The 22,501-nt window shown below is 36.3% G+C and overlaps 1 protein-coding gene across 3 annotated transcripts in view; it reads left to right on the forward strand.

The window, feature by feature from the left end:
* Positions 1-22,501, forward strand: part of APPBP2 (amyloid beta precursor protein binding protein 2) — a 29,878-nt gene that overhangs the window by 1,298 nt on the left and 6,079 nt on the right. For all 3 annotated transcript variants that reach the window (XM_068910588.1, XM_068910589.1, XM_068910590.1), the window contains 11 exons: positions 9,599-9,687; positions 10,618-10,769; positions 11,469-11,592; positions 18,210-18,378; positions 19,178-19,267; positions 19,755-19,822; positions 19,901-20,006; positions 20,345-20,469; positions 20,678-20,763; positions 21,185-21,375; positions 21,590-21,755. In XM_068910588.1, the coding sequence (XP_068766689.1) occupies positions 10,649-10,769; positions 11,469-11,592; positions 18,210-18,378; positions 19,178-19,267; positions 19,755-19,822; positions 19,901-20,006; positions 20,345-20,469; positions 20,678-20,763; positions 21,185-21,375; positions 21,590-21,755 (1,246 nt within the window). In that variant the 5' untranslated portion in view covers positions 9,599-9,687; positions 10,618-10,648. The remainder of the gene's footprint in view (positions 1-9,598; positions 9,688-10,617; positions 10,770-11,468; positions 11,593-18,209; positions 18,379-19,177; positions 19,268-19,754; positions 19,823-19,900; positions 20,007-20,344; positions 20,470-20,677; positions 20,764-21,184; positions 21,376-21,589; positions 21,756-22,501) is intronic.

The following is a 22,501-nucleotide window of genomic DNA, read 5'->3' on the forward strand; positions in this document are numbered from 1 at the left end:
CCTCTGGGGCGGGAGGAGGTGGCGGGGGCAGGCTGCGACCGAGCTGGTTGTGCTGGCGGGGGTTGGGGGGGGGGGGAATATTCCCTCTCCTTTCCCCTCCCCTCTTGGGTTTTTTTTTTTTTTTTTGGTGTGTATATGTGTGGAAAAGCTGATGTTCGTGGTAAGAGGTGCCGAGTTTGTCATGCCCTTGCACCTTCTTTAATGATCTGCTGGGAACCAGATGAAAAGAGTTGAGACTCTTTAAATGATATAGCTTATTATGCTTAAAGCATGCTTTCATGGAGAGGGTATTTTTCCTTCTGCTGCCCCCTTTAAAAATATACAGAGTTAAAGGGACACTAAGATGGTCCATTAATTTCTGTTGTCCCCTAAATAGGCATGTTTTCCATTTAGGCAAAATGAACGTTCATCAGGAAAGAAACAATGTGGAAAAGCTAAGATGGGGGATAGCTTTCCTTTCCTCTGTCAATAAACTTATAAAAATCTAGGCTGTGCTCAATGAAGTAATTGTTCATATGTATCTTTATAAACCAGAGGTAGTGGCCATCACATGCATACAGTAATAGTATTAGTACAGTAATGATACAGTAATAGTATTTAGAGGGAAGGTTGATCTTCACTAGGGTCAGGGAAATTGCATCTACAAAGTTGAAGCAGGCAAGTATGTTTCCTGTATGCTATATATTGTCTGCCTTAGGTGTTGGGAAATACGGAAAATCCTCTCTACCACATGTGAGCATGCTCACAGATGACATAGTAGGAATACGGCAATTTTCATGTAAACGCTAAAGATGCAACAGTAACTGCACACTTTTTTTTTTTAATTGTTAATTAACAAGTATGACCATTGACAAATAGACTTCTCTGGCTCTTTCTGTCTTGATATTTATTCAGATGAAAGGATGGTGCTCCAGGACTTCTTTAAAAGCAGAAAAATAAAACTCCTTCTACTCCTAGAAATACTAAAATATATATTATTCCCAAGATGTTTAAAAACTCATCCATAGGTGAGCTTAAGAGATCGTTGACTTCTTATCCTTTCATTAACACTCTTCAATGGTTGCATTGAAACAGATTCATTTCAAGTTGTTCCATAATGTAAAAAGGAGTAACCAGTATATCTGATTTCTAAATAGATTTTTCTGATCTCTTTCTTCTGCTTGTGTGCAGAATGTATGTGTCTTTTTTTGGGAGACGCTAATGAGCATGTGAACTGTCTGTCCTCAAAGGTGTTTCTGTTATACTAATCATTAGCTGCTATAACTTCTGTTAATGACAGTAATACGTTTTGGCTTTCATATTATTTCTGTATTCTATAACAGAAATCAACTTTGAGAATCTGAGATGTGTAAGGTGCATCTGTATTCCTCTTACAGAAGTACATCTATGAAACGCCAGCAAACAGAATAAATAAAGCTAGGTTATGCTGTAAAGTGAATGTTTTGCTATTGCTGCCAATGGTAGGGTAGTCTTCCGTTACTTCATTTTGGTTTTTAATGTATTTTTTTTTCTCTTTAGGGGAACCTGTCCTCTTTAATAGCCATGTTCAAATTAGCTTACATAGTAATATACCTAAGCCTCAGCCAGGATGCTGAAAGAAACTCTGCATGCCTTACTAAACAGAGTATCATATGCAGAGATGTCTGCCTGCAATCAGTACCTGGAAGAATCATACCCGGATTGCAAATCTGGAACACTGTTTGCATCTTTAATAATACACCTGTACAGCACTCAATAACGAGTTCTTGACTTCTATATTCAGATAGCTAACACAGCTGAACCATGCTGGAAAGAGGATTGTGCAGAGGTGCAATGGACGTGAGATTTCTCTTATATTGTGTTGATGCTTGTTTTACTGTTTTGATTCTAAAAATAATGACCGAGATTTTCAAAATGATGCCGATATTAGGTCACCAACCTGAAATGGTATTTATAATCAGTATATCCTGACAATCAAGTTCTTCATAGCAGAAGTAGAATTTCCAAAGTCACTAACGGTCTTTAAAAGAAGACAAACCAGAAGACTTCTGAATCTTTGTCCTGACTACATATTCATATCTGTGGCTGCTGCGCTGAGAGGTTATCAGTTAGCTGTTAGTATCATACAGAATAGTACTTATTCTTTAAATATCGCTGAGGCAAGGTGATATGTAATGGAGGATTCATGTGAATGTACTTGCATTTGAATGTTGAAGATGGAGATTTTCTTTCTGTGATTAATAAGAGGAATAAAAATATTGCCAGTCTCTCGCATCTAACTTGCAAGTAATACTTTTTTTATTCAGGTGTTACTCATGGTCTGTGATACTGGCGAAATTAGCACACATGCTACAAAAAATAAAAAGCACCATTGGTCAGATTTTATTTTGATACACAGTTTGCATGTTAATTAGTTGTGGTTATACAGACAGTATCCATCAGTTTGAGTACTTGAACTTTACTTTTTTCAATCTTAGATCACGCAGTTTACCAGCCTATTCACCTTAACTGAGAAGATATAGGTAGGATATGGTACTATTGCAACGGTGGAAATAGCCAAGTTCTCGTAATAGCACTTTGGTTAAAAGGGAGGAAAGTGCTAGCAGAATGTCTTGGCTCTTTTTCTTGGGGTACCCGCTGTTCCAGTGTTTAGCTCTATTGTAATAATATATTGTCTTTATTTACTGTTCCTTAATGAATCCAGTCAATTTTAATTCTACAGATTCTAGATTTATTACCTTTTAAAGGCATGTTTTATAAATCTGTGTTCTCACTCTTCAATGGGGAGTCAAACCTGGGACAGTTAGTTGCAGAGTGTTATTTATTGTGGACATGCTAAGAAATAGGTTCTGCTGCAAAGTGACAGAAGCAGACAAGTTCTTAATATTAAGCATATTTATTCTTCTGTAGCATTCCTAAACAATAATTAAGGCTGAAAGAAGCAGTATCAAGTAATCATGACTGTGGTAAACTGACAAACCTGTCCAACAGTGTATTTTGTTCAAATGGCATTGACTTTTCCTGGCAACCATTAGGAAAATAATAGAGATGGCAGTGGTACCAATATCCTGGAAATTCCAAATTCTGTGCTTGTGCTAAGAAATATGTGAATGTCTATTAATAACAGCTCTCCTTTGAAGAGTGTAATAACTAATATTGTTACAAGTAACACCTGCTTCTGACTATATATACATACATGCGTGTATATATGTGTGTGTGTGTACACATACACAAATCTATTTTAGTTTGTTTCCTTTGTGTCTTTGTCAGATTTAGGTATATCCTGCTTGCATTGTTTTCTAGTAAAACTAATTAAGTTCTCCTCACTGGGTCTGTTGAGGAAGAGAGAGACAGAGTCTATGTTTTTGTAGCCAAAGAAAGAAATATGCTGGATCTCAGGAAACAGAGGGCATGGTTAGCAGGTGGGTTGTATTTGCAAATGCCAATTTTTTTGTTTAAAAAGTATGTGACAACTAGAAACAAAGTTAAGTCCTTACAAAGCAATAAAATGAGGAGGATCTAATAAAGGACTTTATGCTGTGGTTTGTGGAGGGGAGGGTAGTCTTCTGAGGGAGGGAATTCCTCTGAAGAATCTAGTTTCCATGGGCAGAAATAAGATATTGGACTATATAATCCAATGACTGTTCAGTTAGGGTATCTTATATAGAAGTCTTAGTTTCTCCCCTACCCCTCAGCTTTAAATTCTAGTATGTGTGATCATCTCATTTGCTTAACTTCTCTACTGCATTTGATAGGATGCTTCTTCATTACTTTTAATGTCCTCTTTCATAGTTTTTTTTTTTTCAGTTATATAGCAGGAGGCTAATGAGTGTAATTCTTGGATTTATACTGGATAACATGGAGTTTCAGCAGATGTTTATTCTGCTCTTGGAGTGTCTTTTCTGGATTGTGATTTTCTTTTTCTGTTGTTACACTGATTTTTTCTTTAAAAACATTTGTGTTCGCTGTTCTGTGAAGGGATTCGGATGAGATTACTAAGCCAGGAACAACTGGAGATGACATTAATTTGTTTCAATCAGTCAGTACTGACCTATAACCTTTAGTAACTGTGCTATGCTAACCCTTTTTGTTGTTGTTGGCTTTTAAAATTTTTAGGCAAGAGCAAAAATCATGACATAATCGTGCTTTCTTTTGGTAAAGTGGTACATAAAACTTCCAAAGTGCTTCTACCTTAATGTGAATCCAAATTTCAGATTTTGAGTTTAGATTCTAACATCTATGTAATGAGTATAGCTGCAGTATCATATCTCCTCACTGTATTCTGCTAATCCGGAGGGGAAAAAAAAAAGCATGGCCAGTTAAAGTTCTCGTGTCACATCTAGTTATTCTATGAACGAAACAAAATGAATGAACAGAAATTTGCTGATGTCGTTCATGACAAGCAATATAATGTTCGTTCTCTGTGTTGCAGTAGAGATTGCTTTTGCTAATCAAGAGTGATTAAAAGCATCTTTTTCCATAAGATTAGAATAAATCTGGTTTGTCTCAAGGCTTCTGACTCCTTGGTGCTTGACAAGGGAGGAAAGGGTAAATTACCTAGGGTATGAATTGTAGCTGCTCTTTGATTTTTGAGGTTTTCTGACCACAGGAAAATGAATAAGGTCATAAGCAAGCAGTGTATCTTATGAGGGAAGCAAAAAATCCAGAGTTAATGGGTCATATTTTGTAGGGCTTTTGCTGTGACTGACCAGCACAACGTCATAACAACTTAACTAAATTCATCCTGCTGTGTTTGGGGGCATCAGAAATTAAATGTATATGTGGGAAACGATCATGATTTCTGCATGTGTGTGCACACGTACAACCATTCTGATTGTCTAGTTAGACTTGTGGAATAGTGCATGCAGGAGGGCTTCCCTGGATACTGTTTGAATTAAATCAAAGCTTTATATGACTCCCTTTTAAATTAATGCCTTCTGATGAGAGTCATCGCTTTGTGTTTTTTTTTTCCCCCAGTGATTATTACTTTTGTATTGGTGTGCCATATTTCTGTCTAAATTTGACTAGAATCAAGCCATCTCACCTTGTTACTTCTTTGTCTGCTGGTGTGAAACTTCTTGCCTTATGTCTATGCTTACCTTTTTTTAACTTAAGTGGTTCAAGGTTTTTTGAACCTATAACTATGAGGCACGTTTCTAATCCTGACGTGCTCTGGATTCTCTAGTTTTTCAGTATCCTTGCTGCATGTAAAACACTAGAATTTGAAATATAACTCTCATAATGAGGTCATATTGTGAATAGAGGAGTTCCAGCACCTCTAAATAGGTGAGACGCCTGACACCTCTAATAGGTAGAGAAAATCAGCTTTCCTTATTTGTTTCCAGGCTGCACAGGGGATCAGGAGTGTGTGTGTGAGAGACTTTTTGCATCCCTTGTGCGGATGTAGAACAAAAAGAGGTTCCAACAGGCTGATGAGGTTGAGAAGGAGGAGTGAGTGAAGAGGTGTGGAGAAGTGTGCCGCTATGCGTGTAAAGCAGTAAGCTCCAAAAGTTGTCTGTTAAATTAGGCTTATTCAGTAAGGTTGGTTTTTTTTGTTTTTGTTTTTTTTTAGCTTGAGGTTCATAAAGATCCATCTCTTCTTGTAACTGGAAATATATTTTCAAGTAAGCTTAGCTGCAGAATTGGCTTATTTTATGCCCTAAACCATTTCTGATAGAACCTGACAGAAACTGTCACTTGTCCAGAAGCTTAGTAGATGGTTTTGAAATGAATTTAAGAAAAATGCTTATATATCTAGATTTCTAATTGAATTATTTTCTAAACCTGTTAAACTGCAAGGGAGGGATAGAATAGGTTTTTACTTGTTTTAATATTTTGATATCACTCATTAATAAGGTCTCTTTTTCTCTCTCTCTTTTTCTCTTTAATGTGCCATTCATCAAGGGATTGATTCTGTGCACTGTTGACTCTTAAGAATTCTTTCTCTTCCCTGTTAAGCAGAGAAAAGAGATTGTGGTCGCAGCCAGACTTTTTCCCAAATACTGCTTTTGTTGATGAAAATACAGGCCTTCCTAAATTGGACACAGTATTTCACTCATGCAGTGATCCAAGATATTATTAAGTAAGCTGGGGAGCCCCTTGGAATTCCTTATGTCTTTAATTCTTACTGGAATATCCAATTTATACCCTGATTTCATATTTATTTTTTAGCCATCTTCCAACCTGGAGCAATACAAGCATATTTTCTTAATTGCATATGCTATGCTTTATCTTCTAGAGGGTCCTTTTAAAAGCTGTTCAAAGTTAATCTCCAGCTGCTTTAAAATGTGAGAGGTTTTTAAATTATTATTTTTTTTCTCGTTAGGCTTAGAAAAAGGTCTTCTCTCGTGTTTGTGCACAATAAAACAGCCCACAATACTCGTGGTAAAAATATCATAGAACTTTCTCTCTCTCTCGCTCTTTTTTTTTTTGTTTTTTTGCTTTTGCTGGCAGTTTAACATCTTTGTCTTTATTTTCAGAGGCTTGCTAAGATGTAGGTCATGCTCAACTTAATCTATCCAGAGAGAAATGTGACAAGAACTTCAATAGAATCGAGTGCAATATATAACAATAGATAAGTTACAAGTTAATGTAATTAATGTGTTTAATTGGGAACACCACCATACACAGCTTTTGAATGTTGAGATCGATCTGTTATAAATTAAATGTTAAGCCTTAGACCCTGGAGGAGGTTTATGGTGATTTTTCTCGCAGCTCTACAAAACAGTTTGTGCGCATGTGTAATAGTAAGCCAATATATTAATTTTATACCTTGATTCCTGTCTTCAGGGCCAGAATTAATGTTCCAGTCTGATCTGATGAAGCTGGAAGTAATATCTTAGGCTTTTACTCAGTTTTCTATAGTTTTTAAAATCTCCATTGAGCTTTAAATAAGTGTAAGTTTGTGTCTAAAAGGTTTTAAGAAGTAAACGTTACTTCAGAAGTCCAGACCTCTGCCATTCTTGTCAGGGGATGTTTTTCTTGAATCACTGTTTTGTTTTGTTTTTCGTGTTATGTAGCAATGCTTGTGGTCAGGAATTTTGTCTCTCTGGAGCTTTAACAAGAACCATTTCTTAAGTACTTGCGACTGCTTCTCAATGAACAAATGGGCATTACTGAATCTCCTGGAATTGTTTCATGGTTTGACGTCTACTCGCTATTTCCATGTCAGGTTTTGTTTGAAAAATCTTGCTGTAACAGCTACAACAGTTTCAAGAGACTTCAGGCTGAGTTAGTTCCATAAACATGTCTGCCAGGATGTAGAGGGAAGGGATGAATAGTATGGTAAATATCCCAAGGATTCTGTATTTCTGGTTATACCAGTGAAAGGGGCGGGGGGGGGGGGGGGGAAGGCTTTTTTTACATGCTAGAATGGTGCAAGTGTTTACATCTGGAACAGGAAGAGAGATGTGCAGATCTCAGGCCAGGTCCTTGAGGCCTTAAGTCAAATTCTACCTGGACCATAAATAAAATAATTATTTCTATATGAAAATTGATGTGTGTATGTATTGTTGTCAGTGGAGGGGAGGGTTGTTCTTGTTTCTCTGTGTGTATGTTTTTCCTCCTTTTAACTAGTGTATTTATAAGGATTCCTCAGGAATTTAAAAATCACATGTAACAGTGGATATTTACAAAATGTGTTTATGTAACTTTAATACTACTTTTAAAAGGTCTTATTATAGTTAGTATTTGGTAAACTAATATCAGAGTAATATCTGGATTTTTACTTATTAGTACTGCAAGATGATAAGGGAAAATACTAATGTAATTGGTTGAAAGCTTAAATACTGGACATATGATAGTACTTTTGACTGTTTTAACTGCTGGTAAAATAGCTTAGGTCTATGTCTTAGTTTCTTTCACAAATGATCTCATCAATTATCAGGAAGATGTCTATCTTGAGTATTGGGCCTGGAATGCTAGACAACATTTAATCTTTTTTTTTTTTTCCTCCTCCAGAAAATGTCTTAAGACTCATAAAATTGTTACCTTTAGACAGCTATGCAGAGAAAAATGAGAGCGCTTAGCATAACAATAGTTTTCTTTTAAAAAAAAAAAAAAAAAGACAGTGGACTGGATGTTCTTTTGCTATCAGAGAGGATATAGCTTCAGAAGGAATTCTGGTCTTTTTGAAGTGCAGGGACAAGGCACTGTTTTATCTGTGGAATAACGTTATACATAGACTTGCAACATGCTTTAAAAGGCTTCCTTTTTTTTTCCAGTGAAGCAGATGACTAAAAGCAGAGCATTCATTTCTGGCAATTGGTGTTATTAGGTCAAAGTATTTTTGAGGGTTTTTTTGTAGGCTCTGTTGTTAAAATAACAAACTTGCTGTGCTGTAAAATCAGTGTCATGTGCTTTTGTAAGAGGAGTTGACCAAAACTAAATTTCTGGCTGGAGGGGAGGTTCTCGCATGCTTTGTTTGAATCCTACTTGGTTTGCCTCCTGCATGGGCGGGTAAGGAAGTGAAATAGATGCAAGGCATGCGTTGTGGTTCTCATCAATAAAACTATTTTAGGAAGTTATTGAGACTCTGAGAGGAATATTTTATTAAAGTTTTAATTAAATGTATCTTTTGTCCTTAAGCATCTCTAAATAGCACGTTCTTCTCTTGGCCTTTACTTTTGGTTACATGAAGGTAATTGCACTCCTAATTTGAAAGTTGCGCATAGCTGTAAAACCTGCTTAGATAGCACATGTCTTACTGCTGATATGAATATGTTGATCCTGGACGTTATGTTTGAATGGCTTAGGGAACCTGCACATTAAAAGTTAGGATTTGTTGAGTAACTGTTAAGAGTGCAAAGTAATGCTTTATCTGCATGCTTGTGGTAGTATGGAAGTTGAATGTGTAATCTGTTTTGTGTCTGCTAGTAAGCTGTAATTTGCTGATCCGTGGTGCATCACAGAGCACAGATATCCAAAGCACATAAACTGGAATTACTCTTGTAAGCTCAAGTGTTAATGGCGTTAGAGCTAATGCCTGTTTTTAACTGTGGGTATTGGTGAGTCACCAATTGCAGAACTTGTGTGCCTTTTTTTTTTGCTTGTTTTTTTGTTACAGCCTTTGTTCTAGAGGCCTGCTGGAGCTTTCTAGGGTCACAACAGTATTTAATTTTTTGTTGTTTGAGTTTATGCTGGCTAGCTTTGATCATATATTTCTACCTATAAGTCTCCTAAAATGTGCGCTGTTGCGTGTTAGGTTCTGTGCCATTTTAAACATGTGTTCAAAGCATCTGGTGTCAGAGAAACTCTATATTGTCTTATTTGCAAACATTAGGGGTTTTTTGTTGGTTGTTTTTTTTTTTAAGCTTAGGTGTTGCAGTGTTTGTATGATGCAGATAGATGTAGTAGACCTTTGAAAATACATTGATGGATAAACACAACTTGAAACCATTTGTTGATGGAGCTCTCATAGTGTGCATTTTTTTCAGTTTTTTAACGCTAAAGTTGTGCTCTTATATGGAGGTAGTGGAACTATTACTTTTTAATGTTTAGTTTGGTACAGTTCAATATTTTGAAGTCTAGATTTCATCAGAAGTAATTTTAGAATTAAGCTAAATTTTCTGGCAGAGCTCACAGTCTTAAGTTTTTTAATATATTTATGTTTTTCTTTCAGCTTTACCAACAGGGCCGCTTATGCCAGCTGGGTAGTGAATTTTGTGAACTAGAAGTTTTTGCAAAGGTGCTACGAGCTTTAGATAAAAGGTCAGTATTTTAATCTATTAATAATTCTCTTTTCAGCTATTATCCCTGGGTCAAGGTTTTGAATTTGAAAAATGTCTCTAATCTTCTTGATCTTCTAGCCTATGTGATAAACATAGGAATATCTCTTCGGATTTTCAGAAGAGCTTTCAAATTAGTCTCTCCCTCTGCTCACTAAAACAAATAAATACCTAAAAAATCAGAATTTACAGATAAACATACCGAGCCATCGATAGCACTTAGTTCCCAAAGTGCTTTCTTTGGTAGTGCCATTAAGTCTATGGCGCTATGGCCAGCGTCCTATGCTTTGTAAGTGATATTGAACAGTTAAGTAAAACTTATAGGCCAGTCACTGTCTCCTTATGTTCTAGCTCGTACTAGTTGTATGGTTATCAAGTTGGTAGGATCTCCCCAGTTTAAAGTTTTTTCTTTTTTTGGTTTTTTTCCTGTCTTTAAAAATTCCATTGTGTGTTGTTATACCCATAACTGGCTTTTTTTAGATCACATTTGTTATAATCAGAATAGGCTTTAACATCCATGATGTTAATGGGTACCTCACTGCTCATTTATCTGCTGTTTCTTTGGGAGCTGTGAGGTAAGGGTAAACCTGTCACTTCCCCCTAAGTTTTGGGTGAAAATGTTGTTTTCCAGTTTTAATAATGTGCGAGGAGTTTGCCTTTTGCTTTCACTGGAGGATGTCCTTGTAAAGAACTATGTATACGCTCACTTTATTTGTTGGATAGTCCAACAACTGTAATCAATTAGCCTTGAGTTTGACAATTACTACTTTTATTCATCTGTTTTTGGTTTGAGAGAAGTTGGAGTTCTCTCTGTGATTCTCTAGTCGCTTGAATTCATGGTACTTAAGAGCCAACTGATTGGAACGTTTTTAAAATTTTATATGTAATCAAATTCTGTTTTCTTTTGTTTCAGACATCTGCTTCATCACTGTTTTCAGGCTTTGATGGACCATGGAGTAAAAGTTGCTTCTGTACTGGCCTATTCTTTCAGCAGACGGTGCTCCTACATCGCAGAATCTGATTCTGCTGTAAAAGAAAAAGCAATCCAGATTGGTTTTGTTTTAGGTAACTGGGGATGATAGGCTGTTAAGAGTTATACTTTCTTTCATCAAGCTTCAGTTAAGCTAATACTGACTTTTTCAGTGTTTATGACTGATTTCTTTTAAAGAATGTGTGTGTTTGGAATATAATTTTTAGAAAACTACTTGTTATTTTAAGAAAAATGTATTGGATTTTAATATATAAGAACTTACGTGCTTATCTTTGCTGTTATAAATATTTAAGATTTAAGAATTGTTTGCAGATGTGATGCTTAAACAATGTTAAGGCTTTTTGTAATGTTTATATTGGTAAGTATTTCTTGATAGAAAATTTGTAGGGAATCTAATACCGAAAAGTCATCCTCAGCTGAAAGATAATTCTTCCACTTTCATTTTTCTTTGTTTTTAGTTCAGAACTGGAAGACTGGAACTCTTGACAGAGTTCCCATATGTAATACGCAGTTATGATGTTTTATAAGGCTATTTTGTAAAAACAGAAGTGTGTTTCCTTTGCTCTCACTTTTTCTTTTTTCTCTGCAAGTTGTTTAGCAATGATTTTCACTATTTTCTATGCCAAAATACAGAACTCGTGTATTCCTGTTCTCTTATCTTTATTTGCAATGAAATGTCGAACAAGTGCTGTTTTCACAAGCTTTGAGCAAACCATTGTTTTCTTAAAGTGGTGTACTGCAGTTCAAAATTCTATTTGTTCTTGAATTTCCAGGAGGCTTCCTATCAGATGCAGGCTGGTATAGCGATGCTGAGAAGGTATTTCTTTCCTGCCTTCAGTTATGCACCCTTCATGATGAAATACTTCATTGGTTTCGTGCAGTAGAATGTTGTGTAAGGTGAGATCACCTTTAATTCCTGAACGTCTTTCCGTGAAATAACGATTAATATACGTTACTAACTGCTTTGGCACCATCAAGCTTCAGATACTCTGCTTGGTTTTCTGCTGCACCAAACAACTTTCCCAGTTGGTGCTGAAGATCAGAAGGTGCTTTTACACAGATCCCTGGATTTCCTACTTGTAAACTGGCAGCACAGTTCAGTGGAAAAACACTATTCTGCCTTCTCTACAATATAGCGTACGCAGCAGGTGCTGGACAGTGAAGTGATCCGGTACCCATGTTTTCAAGGCTTTTTGCACATGAAGGGATGTCATGTGTTGGTGTTTGCGGAAATTATATTTAATAAAAAAGTACTCTCAAAATCCAAATAGCGTTTGCAAATGATACAAATACAACTGAGCAGAAATAAATGGAAAATATACTTTTCCTGATATCAGATTCAAAGAGTTCTCTTACTGTGTGCTGAGCTGCCTGACTGTGTTTTTAGGTAAACGTTCAGATGTCCAATTCTTGTGGACACCTTCATCCACAACTTGGAAAGTAACGTTTGCTTTTAGGACACACGTTTGATTTTTGTACCTGGTCTATTTCACAGGGCCTTCCGTTCAGATTCAAATACTGTTCGTATAGCCCGGGAAGATTATCACTTGTTCCTTTTGAGAGAAAAGTTTTCCTAATACTATCTTTGTTTTTGACAGAACTGTTACCAAATCATATTTTGAGGCAAATTATTCTTTCCCTTCTAGTAAGGTGGCGTCCAAACTCGACACTTTTCTACCAGCAGGACTGTAGTTGTCTCCTTTGTGTTTTGTATAACACACAGACCTTCTTATGGGCTCTTAGCTGAGCTCAGGCAGAGCATTAATTGCTTATTGTGCTATGAAAATATGTTTAAGATGACAGACACCTCCCTCATCTTTTAGGCAATGTTGTGGCATTTCTTGTTTAAAGTCTGGAGTTTTGTGTGATCAACATGATCCTAATGATGGCTTAAGTGACTTTCTTCTACTGTATTCCACTTTCGCTCTGGTAGCAACCAGTTGTCCTTGTGGTAGTATCCCTGTTGTATTCAAAAGTGTTAGTACAATAACTGGATTTTATGATTGATAGCTAACAACAAAACAGCACTTTTTAAAAATCCTGCATAGCTATCATACAAGCTAGGTAAAACTGAACTGATACGGTACTTCATCAAACTCTTTGAAAATGCTGAGGCCTTTTTGGTTTGTTTTGGCTCTATGAAAATCTGATCTTTAGAAGGTGGGTGCATTTGGTCAGCAAAGCCGCTATAAAGTTTGTGATGCTCCATTAATGGACTACAAGGAAACAGTACAGAAAACAAGCCCGTGTTTAGTGTAAGGTCTAAGGAATAGCAATGACTATAAGCTTTTCCCAGATAATGAGAGGATTTGTCAGATCAGGCTTGTGTATGACTTCTTACTGAATTATCAAAGCTATTAACGTTACAGCATTTTGGGGAAGGAGACTTTTTTCAGTTGCACTGCTCTTATGTCTGTGTGTCTAGGTGAGCGTTAGGCTGATGCAGTCAGCAAATTGCACTGGTACCACTGTGACTGGTCTCTTCTGTGTGCTACAAGCAAGCTCTTGAGCACCCCAGTGCTAGTGGGCATAGTTAAAATAGGATTTTTTCTTTTTAATCTTGCTCTAATGAATGGCGAAGTACATAAAGTATTTATTTGAATATAAGGCAAAACTTGTTTTGGAAAACAGCTCCAAAGCACATGTTTTTTATGGTTGGACAAAGATGAAGAGCAACTGGGCTTTGCCGATACCTGCTTCCTTTATGTGCCAACCAGAGGGTCGTGGCAGCAGTTGCAGCTGTGCCCTGTTCTGCCCTGCCTGCTGCCATAGGCTTTCCTTTCATAAATAAGATGCCATGAGGAGGCTGGGGACACGTATATACCTTCCTATGAGTGGGGAATGATGGCTGTAGTACCACTGATTGTATTTGGCCAGTACTGGGCAGCCACCCCTTGGCACACAGGAATATAAGTAACATAGGATTTTTTTTCCCTGGCTTATTTCTGTCATGTTGTGTCCTCGTGCTTCGTTTCCTCCTAGTTTAGGTCTGGGGCTGTTATAATCCCTGGCACATGTGGTATCTTTCCTACCCCTTATAGTGAATAAGGTTGCTACTGCTTCAGCTTTTATGGAGAATGGATTTAGGAATCACTATCACATTATTCTCTGTACAAGAGGATGATCCAGATCTATCAGTGGATTATGGAGGCAAATAGCAACTTCCTTGTTGCATCAGGCTGTCTGGCAAGAAGAAATTACCTTAAAAGATAAACACCCTCTCCTTCTCCAAATACAGAAAAAGAAAATGTTTTAGCCCTAGGTAAATTTTTCTCTTTGTCAGACGAGAATGTTACAGCCCATACAGTTGTAGAAAGAATACTTTTATTTTGTGCTAGGGGGAAAAAAAAATGTTAGAGTGAACTCCTCTGAACTGTAGATGTTAATTCTATTTGTGTAGAGACACCCATTGTCCTTGTAATGAAAGTTGACGGCCTGCATGTAACATTGAGTCCCTCCAGGCAGCAGTGTGGATGAGGAGACACTGCTTTATATTCGGGCATCTCACAAACAATCAAATAACAGCATAGTTCATTTGGAAATGTTTGACATTCTTTTCATTTGATACACTTTCGGAAGTGCTAAGTATGTAAATTCTAAAACCCTTCTCTGGGGAGAGCAGTAATTATTCTCAGCTTCAAAGTCACAAGGCAATAAGATAAACTTTTTGTTCTGACCATCTAATCTCTACGGTAGAATATCCTGTTCTTACCACTGAGTTTGCATTGGAGAAATAAGTTAGATGGGATTTTAAGAAAACAAAATTTAAGTCCAGCTTTTGAAAATATGGCAGGCTAAAAATCACTGTTCTAAAAACTAGAATCTAAACTCCGATTTCTTCTTTTTTGTTGCTTTTTTTTTTTTTAAGAGTGAGTTTCTTTCACAGGCATCCAAAGAACTATTAGTACTTAGCTTTTGAAAATAATGTTATAGGGTAAACAGTTTATAAAACGTGGGCTGCACAAAGATTAATAGTTGATAAGCATGCAAGGATTCTTCAGATTCTTTGTTTGTCTTGAGGAAACTTTTTTCAAACATATAGAAGTGTTAATAGGGAAATAAATGCATAAAAATGCAGTCAAGCTGTAAGGAATAAGCAATAAAAAAAAAAAAAGCCCAAAACACAGCAACGTAAAGGTTACTGTTACAGGTAACAAAAGGAAAGATGTAATAGTAAGAAATTTGGCAAGGCTATTGCACTTTGAGGGTCAAATTTCTATTTGTAGCGTGTGCATATGCATCTTGCATGTCTCTCAGTCTGTGCTGCATCCTATGTACCTCTTCTGCACTGAAGTCAACTCCCTAGCTTTCTAGGTGTTTGTCTTATGGCTAGAGTAAGGCCACCTTGTTAATATAAGGTGAATATTAGTGTTCTTAAATCTGGTGGTAAGGAGGAAAGCAAGCTTTTGTTTCGAAACAGATAATAGTTACAGTCATCATTTAACAGACTGACAAGTCTAATGAAGTTTCTGAGACTTTAAGCTATTCTTTTTAGTTACAAAACAGTCAAACAACAACAAAAAAGTGACCTAAACATAGTATGCAGATTCTGACTGAAACTGAAAATTTAGTCTTTTCACAGGTGTTATTAATAGAATGCCATTTTAAAATTTGAAGAAATAGTTCCGTGTTATGTAGGCGTAAGTTGGGTTTTCTTTGCCCTATTCATAGTTAAATATATAGGGGCACTCAAGCAGATGTGAAGATTTTAGATGTCTTTCTACAAGCTTGTATACTACTCTTGCATGTGTATATGCTCTTTTTGGTTTGTTTTCATTATTACATGTTAAACAACAAAGCACAATTACACAACCTGGTTCTTCCTCTTCATTGTTTTGCATTTTGCTAATTCTTTTGATTTGTATAACTATCCTGTTTTTTGGGAGAGGGGTTTGATGTTTTTAGGCTTCGTGAGATGATGTGTAACTCTGGTATATTCATATGCTCTTAAAGAATGATCTTATTTTGCAAAAAAAGTCTACCCCGAAAGGCTAGTATTGCAGACATCAAAGAACATGCATAGCTATTAGCGTGAATGTCCGAAGGCATTTATTCTAGCTCTTGACTTTATCTTCTAAAATTTCTTTGGGTTAATAAGGGATTTACTCTTGCTCAGAAAAACTGGATCAAATAACAAAACTCAGCTTGTATACAGGATTGTGTTAGGTTTACCTTTTTTGTTTGTTTTTAAACAAACATCTGAAGCATCCAGATGTTGGATATCATCTTTCCCAAGTGATTGTTTAAATTGCAGTACTATTTCTACTAGTCTGTATCATTCCATGCGACTTGGGCTGAGTATTTCTCATGTTGCATAGCAGCTCCCAAGTGAATGCTGTAGTCAGAATAGTGTTTCCCTCTCTTGAGAAACTGTGATTGATTACTTGGTCTCTGTAGTTTCTATAAAAGTTCTTCTCTTGCTGAATGTTCGATAGTTTTCTGCCTATGACCGCGAACACAATCTTTAGCGTTTCTGCATCGCGTTTAGTTCTCAGATCTTTTCCAAGGAAAAATGTGGTCATTGTTTTTCTTTCTGTTCTTGAGCTTTGCTGAGCATCTGGTTGTTGGAAAGCTGCTATGTTTGTTTATATGGCTTGTTTCTGGATTTTTTTGAAGGTCTTTTTGTTTGGTGTTCTCTTTGCAGGGCTAGTTTACATCTGCTGTGTACTTGGCTGCCACTCCACTCTTGTGAAAGCGTGAGCTTGATTTCCTTTCTTGTTGGTATTTGAGGCTTCATGATAGGAAAGTGTAGGAAAAAGCTACATTAGAGGCTGTATTTGCAGCAGACTTAGCCATCTTATCTTGCTGTTGCAAGGCATAACTGCAGTAACTTTTAAATCTCTTCTCAGAAGATAACAGGAACTTTGGTTTAGAGAAGAGGCTCATTTGGTCAAAAAAACCCTCATTCTTTTTGTTCACCCTTAGTTTTTTGAAAGATCTTAAAAGTTTTACAAGATGTCGAAAGTGGTACTGCCTTTCTTTTCAGTATAGTATTACTTCTGCTTCATATGGTAAACTTCTCTTCCTGTGTTATGTTGTCCTCCTGATTTGCAAAGGTTTTCCTGGTGTTTGATCTGTATTACTCATTGTCTAATAACAGATTTTCAGGAGGGACGAGAGGTGCATCTACCTACGTTTCATGTGCCTAAATGGCAGGAATTTGCATTTGAGATTCTACAGCTGTTTGTCGTCTTAGCCTGCAATGGGAAAGAAAACCATTCTGCCCTTTAGGCTTGGAATATAACATTCACTTCTAGTGCATCTCTTTTAAAGTAAATAAGCATCAGCTTACACTTACAAAAAAAAAAAAAAAGTCTTTAGATGCCAGAAGCTGGAAAAGTATTTAAAACAATTGTTACCTCTCTAGAGAAAGAGTATGTTTCAGTACTGGTGTGTTTTGTCTGCATTTGGCTGTTTTGCTTCCTGAAGCTTCTGTTAATCCTTCAGATTGAAAGGCAGCAGGGTTTAGAATAGGAGATGCAGCAAGGGGTGGTAGGGGGGGCGGTAATGAGTTGTTTTTTTGTTCAGAATTATTGTAAACTGGGCCAACAAAGTCTTTTCTGCTGGGGCTAAGTCAGTAGTGGGTATCTAAGGGTCAAAGCCTTGTGGACAGGACTGAAATTAGTTGGGTCTTGTAGCTGTTGCTCCCTATTTAATCCAAAATTTCTCTAATAGCCTTGCTCACCTGGAAACATTTAGGTGAGTATCACATTGCTTCTACCATTCAAAAAGTCATGATCCAAGCAGCTGTCATGACAACTGAAGATAAGATGTCCTTTCCCTCGTCTTAAAGATGCTTGTTCCATTATCTCAGAGTACAACTATTGCATAATATTGAATATGTTTTAAAACACCACTCTGTTTAGCCCCACTTTTGAACTGTGCTTTAGTATTAATCCCAATCAACAATATTGTCTCATCCTTCCTGACAGACCAGAAGATAACACTCCTTATTTGCAAATAATTTTTTTTTACGTAGAATGTATGTGGTTGAATCTCTTACAAAGTAGCTTGTGAAACGCTGTACTGCCGAAGGATTGAGGGGGAAAAAGTGCAGAGATGCATGAAAACTAGCTATGTCTACTTATTCCATGTCTATTTCAGCTTTCCATATTTTGGAAAGGAGATAGAAGAAGGGATTTAAGACAGTGTGTCACTGGTTTTCAAAATGGGATTCTATCAGTGTTAAGAAGAATGGTTTTTATGAAAAATTTGACATAAGGCCGCCATACTGAAGTGGTTCAAGTACTGGCTATGCAAAACTACATCAATATGTAAAATCATTTGACATCTGCAACAGTTAAGTCTTGCCCTGCCAGGCGCAAAGCATGGAGTACTAAAATAACCCTTTTAAGTAGCTTTTTTGTATTACAAGATTCAGGGAGTGCAGTTTTGTTGGGAGGAGAGCCCAGTTCTATTGTAAGTATAATATCATATTATAGATCAATGGTACTACTGTATATTGAAATGGATTATACAGAAACCATTTAGAAGATCTCTTTTATGTTCCTAAGGTTACTGCATGTTCGAAATGGTAACTGTAAATATCACTTGGGAGAAGAAACATTCAAACTAGCTCAGTCTTACATGGACAAACTTGCAAAACACGGTCAGCAAGCAAACAAAGCAGCTCTCTATGGGGAGCTGTGTGCGCTGCTTTTTGCCAAGAGTCACTATGATGAGGTGAGTAGGACTAGTTTGCTTTTGTTTTTCTTCAGGAAACTGGAGATGAAATCTGCTAGGATGTTTCATGACTGACTTATTGTTCACTGTATCTTTCTATCTTTCCTTTTTTTTTTGGGGGGGGGGGGGGTTGGGGGGGAACCGATGTGGTGCTACCAGAGGAATAACTTGATTTACTGACTTGTTTCTATTTGCTGTTCTGACTTGGAGCCTATGAACTCTTAACAGTACTTTGAACAACATTTAGAAATGATGCAGTATAGATTGGTATGTTTTGATTATCTGAAAATCAAGTATTACAAAAGATGGGTATTTTATCTGTTTTTAATATATAAAAATGAAAAGCAGAACAGAAGTAGTATTTCTTTGTAGCTGTTTTGTGTAAACTGGGACTCCAGTGTAACTGCTGTATAAACTGTAGTTTTCTTTAAGTTGTCAATATACTGTCCAGGAAGCTATCCTCCACAATAGGAATTGTAAGGGTTACTTAAAGATTATAACACTTTTTTTTTTTGTCTGTGGAAGATGGTAATACGTATGTTGTAATAATATAGAATCTATGCTAGTATAAAATACTTATTTACAAGTACACTATTGAGTTTGGAGAAGAGGGATTTTAAGCCTGTTTTTTTAAGACTTGGCTGAACAAGTTTAGTCGAACATAAGCAATTATACAGCATTTTTTAATTTTGTAATATAAATACTAACAGTATATTTTCAGAGTCAAGTAATATTTTTCTTAATGTTGCAATACAGTGAAGTTCAGACTTAATTATGTTGGTAACTCTTTGTTCAAAAGGCTTATAAATGGTGTATAGAAGCTATGAAGGAGATCACAGTTGGCCTGCCTGTAAAAGTAGTAGTGGATGTTTTACGACAAGCTTCAAAGGTGAATTTAAAATCTTCTGCATTTCTTTTGTAACAAAATTACTACCAAGAATGGGTGAGGGTAGGTATTGCCTCCAGAATACTTGGATAACCAGGTTAATTTCATGAGCCTTATGGTTTCTTATTTGTCTGTTTATTTGGTTCACCTCCGTCTTGTGCTTGTGGGATTTTTTCCTTCTCCCCGAAAGCGAGTTGCAGCTGCTCAAAGGAACATCCTGACAAAGTTAACATTCTGTAAAGAGGTTGTCTATTCCCCTCTTTCACCTAGACTAGGTACAGTACTATCCCTTTAGTTAATGTCATTTATGTTAGAATAAAATATGAGTTTGTTAATATGTCACCTGTGAACTTTTTATTGAATAACTGAAAAGCCGTTAGTAACCATTATGATGTTTTGAAATGAAGAGCAGTAGTTACAATTGGGCCGATATCTGGTGGAGACATGTTTTGAATATACACCTTTTCATATACTTTATTTCTCTATTTAGGCTTGTGTTGTGAAACGTGAATTTAAAAAAGCTGAACAGCTGATAAAACATGCAGTATACCTTGCGCGGTAAGTAGCACCCCCAAAAATGCCTCTTAAAGTAAAGCATAACTTGCCTCAATTTGTAATGTAAGTGTGTTTCTACAGGGAGCATTTCGGAGCCAAGCACCCCAAATATTCTGATACGTTACTAGACTATGGATTTTACTTGCTCAATGTAGACAACATATGCCAATCAGTTGCAATCTATCAGGTATGCAGTAAGGCTAAATGTCTGTCTACAATTTCTGATATTGATAATCTCCCAAATGTTTCTATTTGGAACTCTCAGTTAATTCAGATAATTAATAGTTGATTTTAATTATTGCAAAGTTTGTGGTTTTAAAAAAAGAGGGGTTGGTTTGCTTGTTTTTCTCTGACTCTAAAATGGCTTTTATGCGTTTACTGCCTATAAGTATTCTGTAGGTATGGACTAGCCAGTCGGGTGGGGTTTGTTTGTTTTCATTCATAATAATCAGAGGGAATCAGAAGGGTTTTGGTGTGTTGTTTTGTTTTCTGTATTGATAAAATTGTCTGCTCAAACACTTTCAGACAGCTCTTGATATCCGGCAGTCAGTATTTGGAGGTAAAAACATACATGTAGCCACAGCTCATGAAGACTTGGCTTACTCTTCTTATGTTCACCAGTACAGCTCTGGAAAATTTGACAATGCACTGTGAGTACAATTGTTTGAGGTATTGGCAGCTAATTTAGTACTGTAAACAGGAAAAAATGTTCTTAAATGATGTCTCTTTTCCCAATTAGAATTTAAATGCATCTGTTTATTGTACATCTCTACTGGCTTACTGCTTCTGTTTCTAATATTTTTACCAGTGAGCTGCTAACTTAAATAAATCCACATGCATACATTTAAACTCTTTCAGGTTCCACGCTGAACGTGCTATTGGCATTATAACTCATATTCTCCCAGAAGACCATCTTCTCTTGGCATCTTCCAAGAGAGTTAAAGGTAGTATCCTTTATTGCGTTTTGACCAATTTCCACTGATAAAATATTATTCAGACAAATTATTGTGTTCCTAGCAGAGGTGACGTACCTTAGATTTTTCCCTCTGCCAAACGGAGCTTGCTCTAGGATACATTGTAGTCCTCAATGTTTTGAGGTTTAAAAAAAAAATGTAAAAAAAAAAAAAAATTAAAATTAGCTGGAAAACTTTTTTGGAAAAAAAAAAAAAAAGAAGTAAAAATACTGAATATGAAAATGTTGGGAGCTAGATATCTGGTCATATCTGTCTGAAAACTGTTTGAAATAAACATAAAACCAGATTAGATATCTCCCAAGATGTCTTGGGTTGATGACTTTCTGCTGCCTAGAGTTAACATCTCTGTGTTCTAAACACAGTAATGTTGGTTTTTCTCTCCTGTACTCAGCACTTATCCTGGAGGAGATTGCAATAGACTGTCACAACAAGGAAACTGAGCAGAGATTACTTCAAGAAGCTCATGACTTGCATCTCTCCTCACTCCAGTTAGCTAAAAAGGCATTTGGGGAGTTTAATGTACAAACAGCAAAACACTATGGCAACCTTGGAAGACTGTATCAGTCCATGAGAAAATTTAAGGTAAGATTACGTTGTTGTAGATAAGAATTTGGAGAGCTTGATTTGTTTTTACTTTCTTACTACTATGTGTTTTATGCCTTTTATAAAATACTATGGCCTACTTAGCCACTGCATAGTTACTTCTCTTTAAATCTTCTGGTTTTTTTTCTTTCTTTCTTTTTATGGCATGACAAGTGGTGTCTATCACTGACCCATATGAATTTGATCCTTATAGGAAGCAGAGGAAATGCACATCAAAGCAATTCAGATTAAGGAGCAGCTTCTAGGTCAAGAAGATTATGAAGTTGCCCTGTCAGTGGGACATCTAGCTTCTCTCTATAACTATGATATGAGTCAATATGAAAATGCTGAAAAGCTTTATTTGAGATCCATAGCAATTGGTAGGTGGTGCTTATAATGTATGCTGTATTGATGTTCTGACATTACAGGAAACTAAAACCTTTTAATAAAGGATTTAATGAAGTGCAACATATTTATTTGCATGTGGGTTCAATCTAAATATAATTATTTTTCTTGAATATTCTGCTAGGGATTGAATATTTTTAGCGCTTCATCAGAACTCACTTTGACTCTTGAAAACATTGAGGAAAAGTGACTAATTAGAAGCTTGGATGTTAATCTTTAGACTACGCTTTGGAGTTGTATCTAGAACTGAAATGCAGAATTTAATTGTATTTTGAAAGGAATGGAAAATTGTCTGTCAGCCTTCCTATATCCTAGTTAGTTAGTTTTTTTTTTTTTTTTTTTTTTTTTTGCCATCGGTCACTCACATTAACTTACCACTGCAAATTAAATGCATCTCTGGGCAGTGCTCTAGCTCAATTTTAAGGTAGCCTTGGTTCGTACAGTTAGCACATATGGTTTGTTACAATAAAATACGTAATTGGAAGGCAAAAAACTGAAAACCAACTTCAGCTCTTAAAATTGAACTTGGACTGAAATTGGGACACAAAATGACTGCCTTGTTTATATGACTGGTAGATCCTATGTTAATCTGCTAAGGAAAAGGTTAATAATTCATATCAACATCCAGAAAACTTGCATGTTGTTCCTGTTTTTAATTTGTCCTAATGAAGAAGTGACGATTCTGCTATTCACATCACTGATAAAACGACACGAGAGAAAG

Source organism: Struthio camelus, chromosome 16 (assembly GCF_040807025.1).
Source record: "Struthio camelus isolate bStrCam1 chromosome 16, bStrCam1.hap1, whole genome shotgun sequence".
In the NCBI taxonomy this organism is placed as follows: Eukaryota; Metazoa; Chordata; class Aves; order Struthioniformes; family Struthionidae; genus Struthio; species Struthio camelus.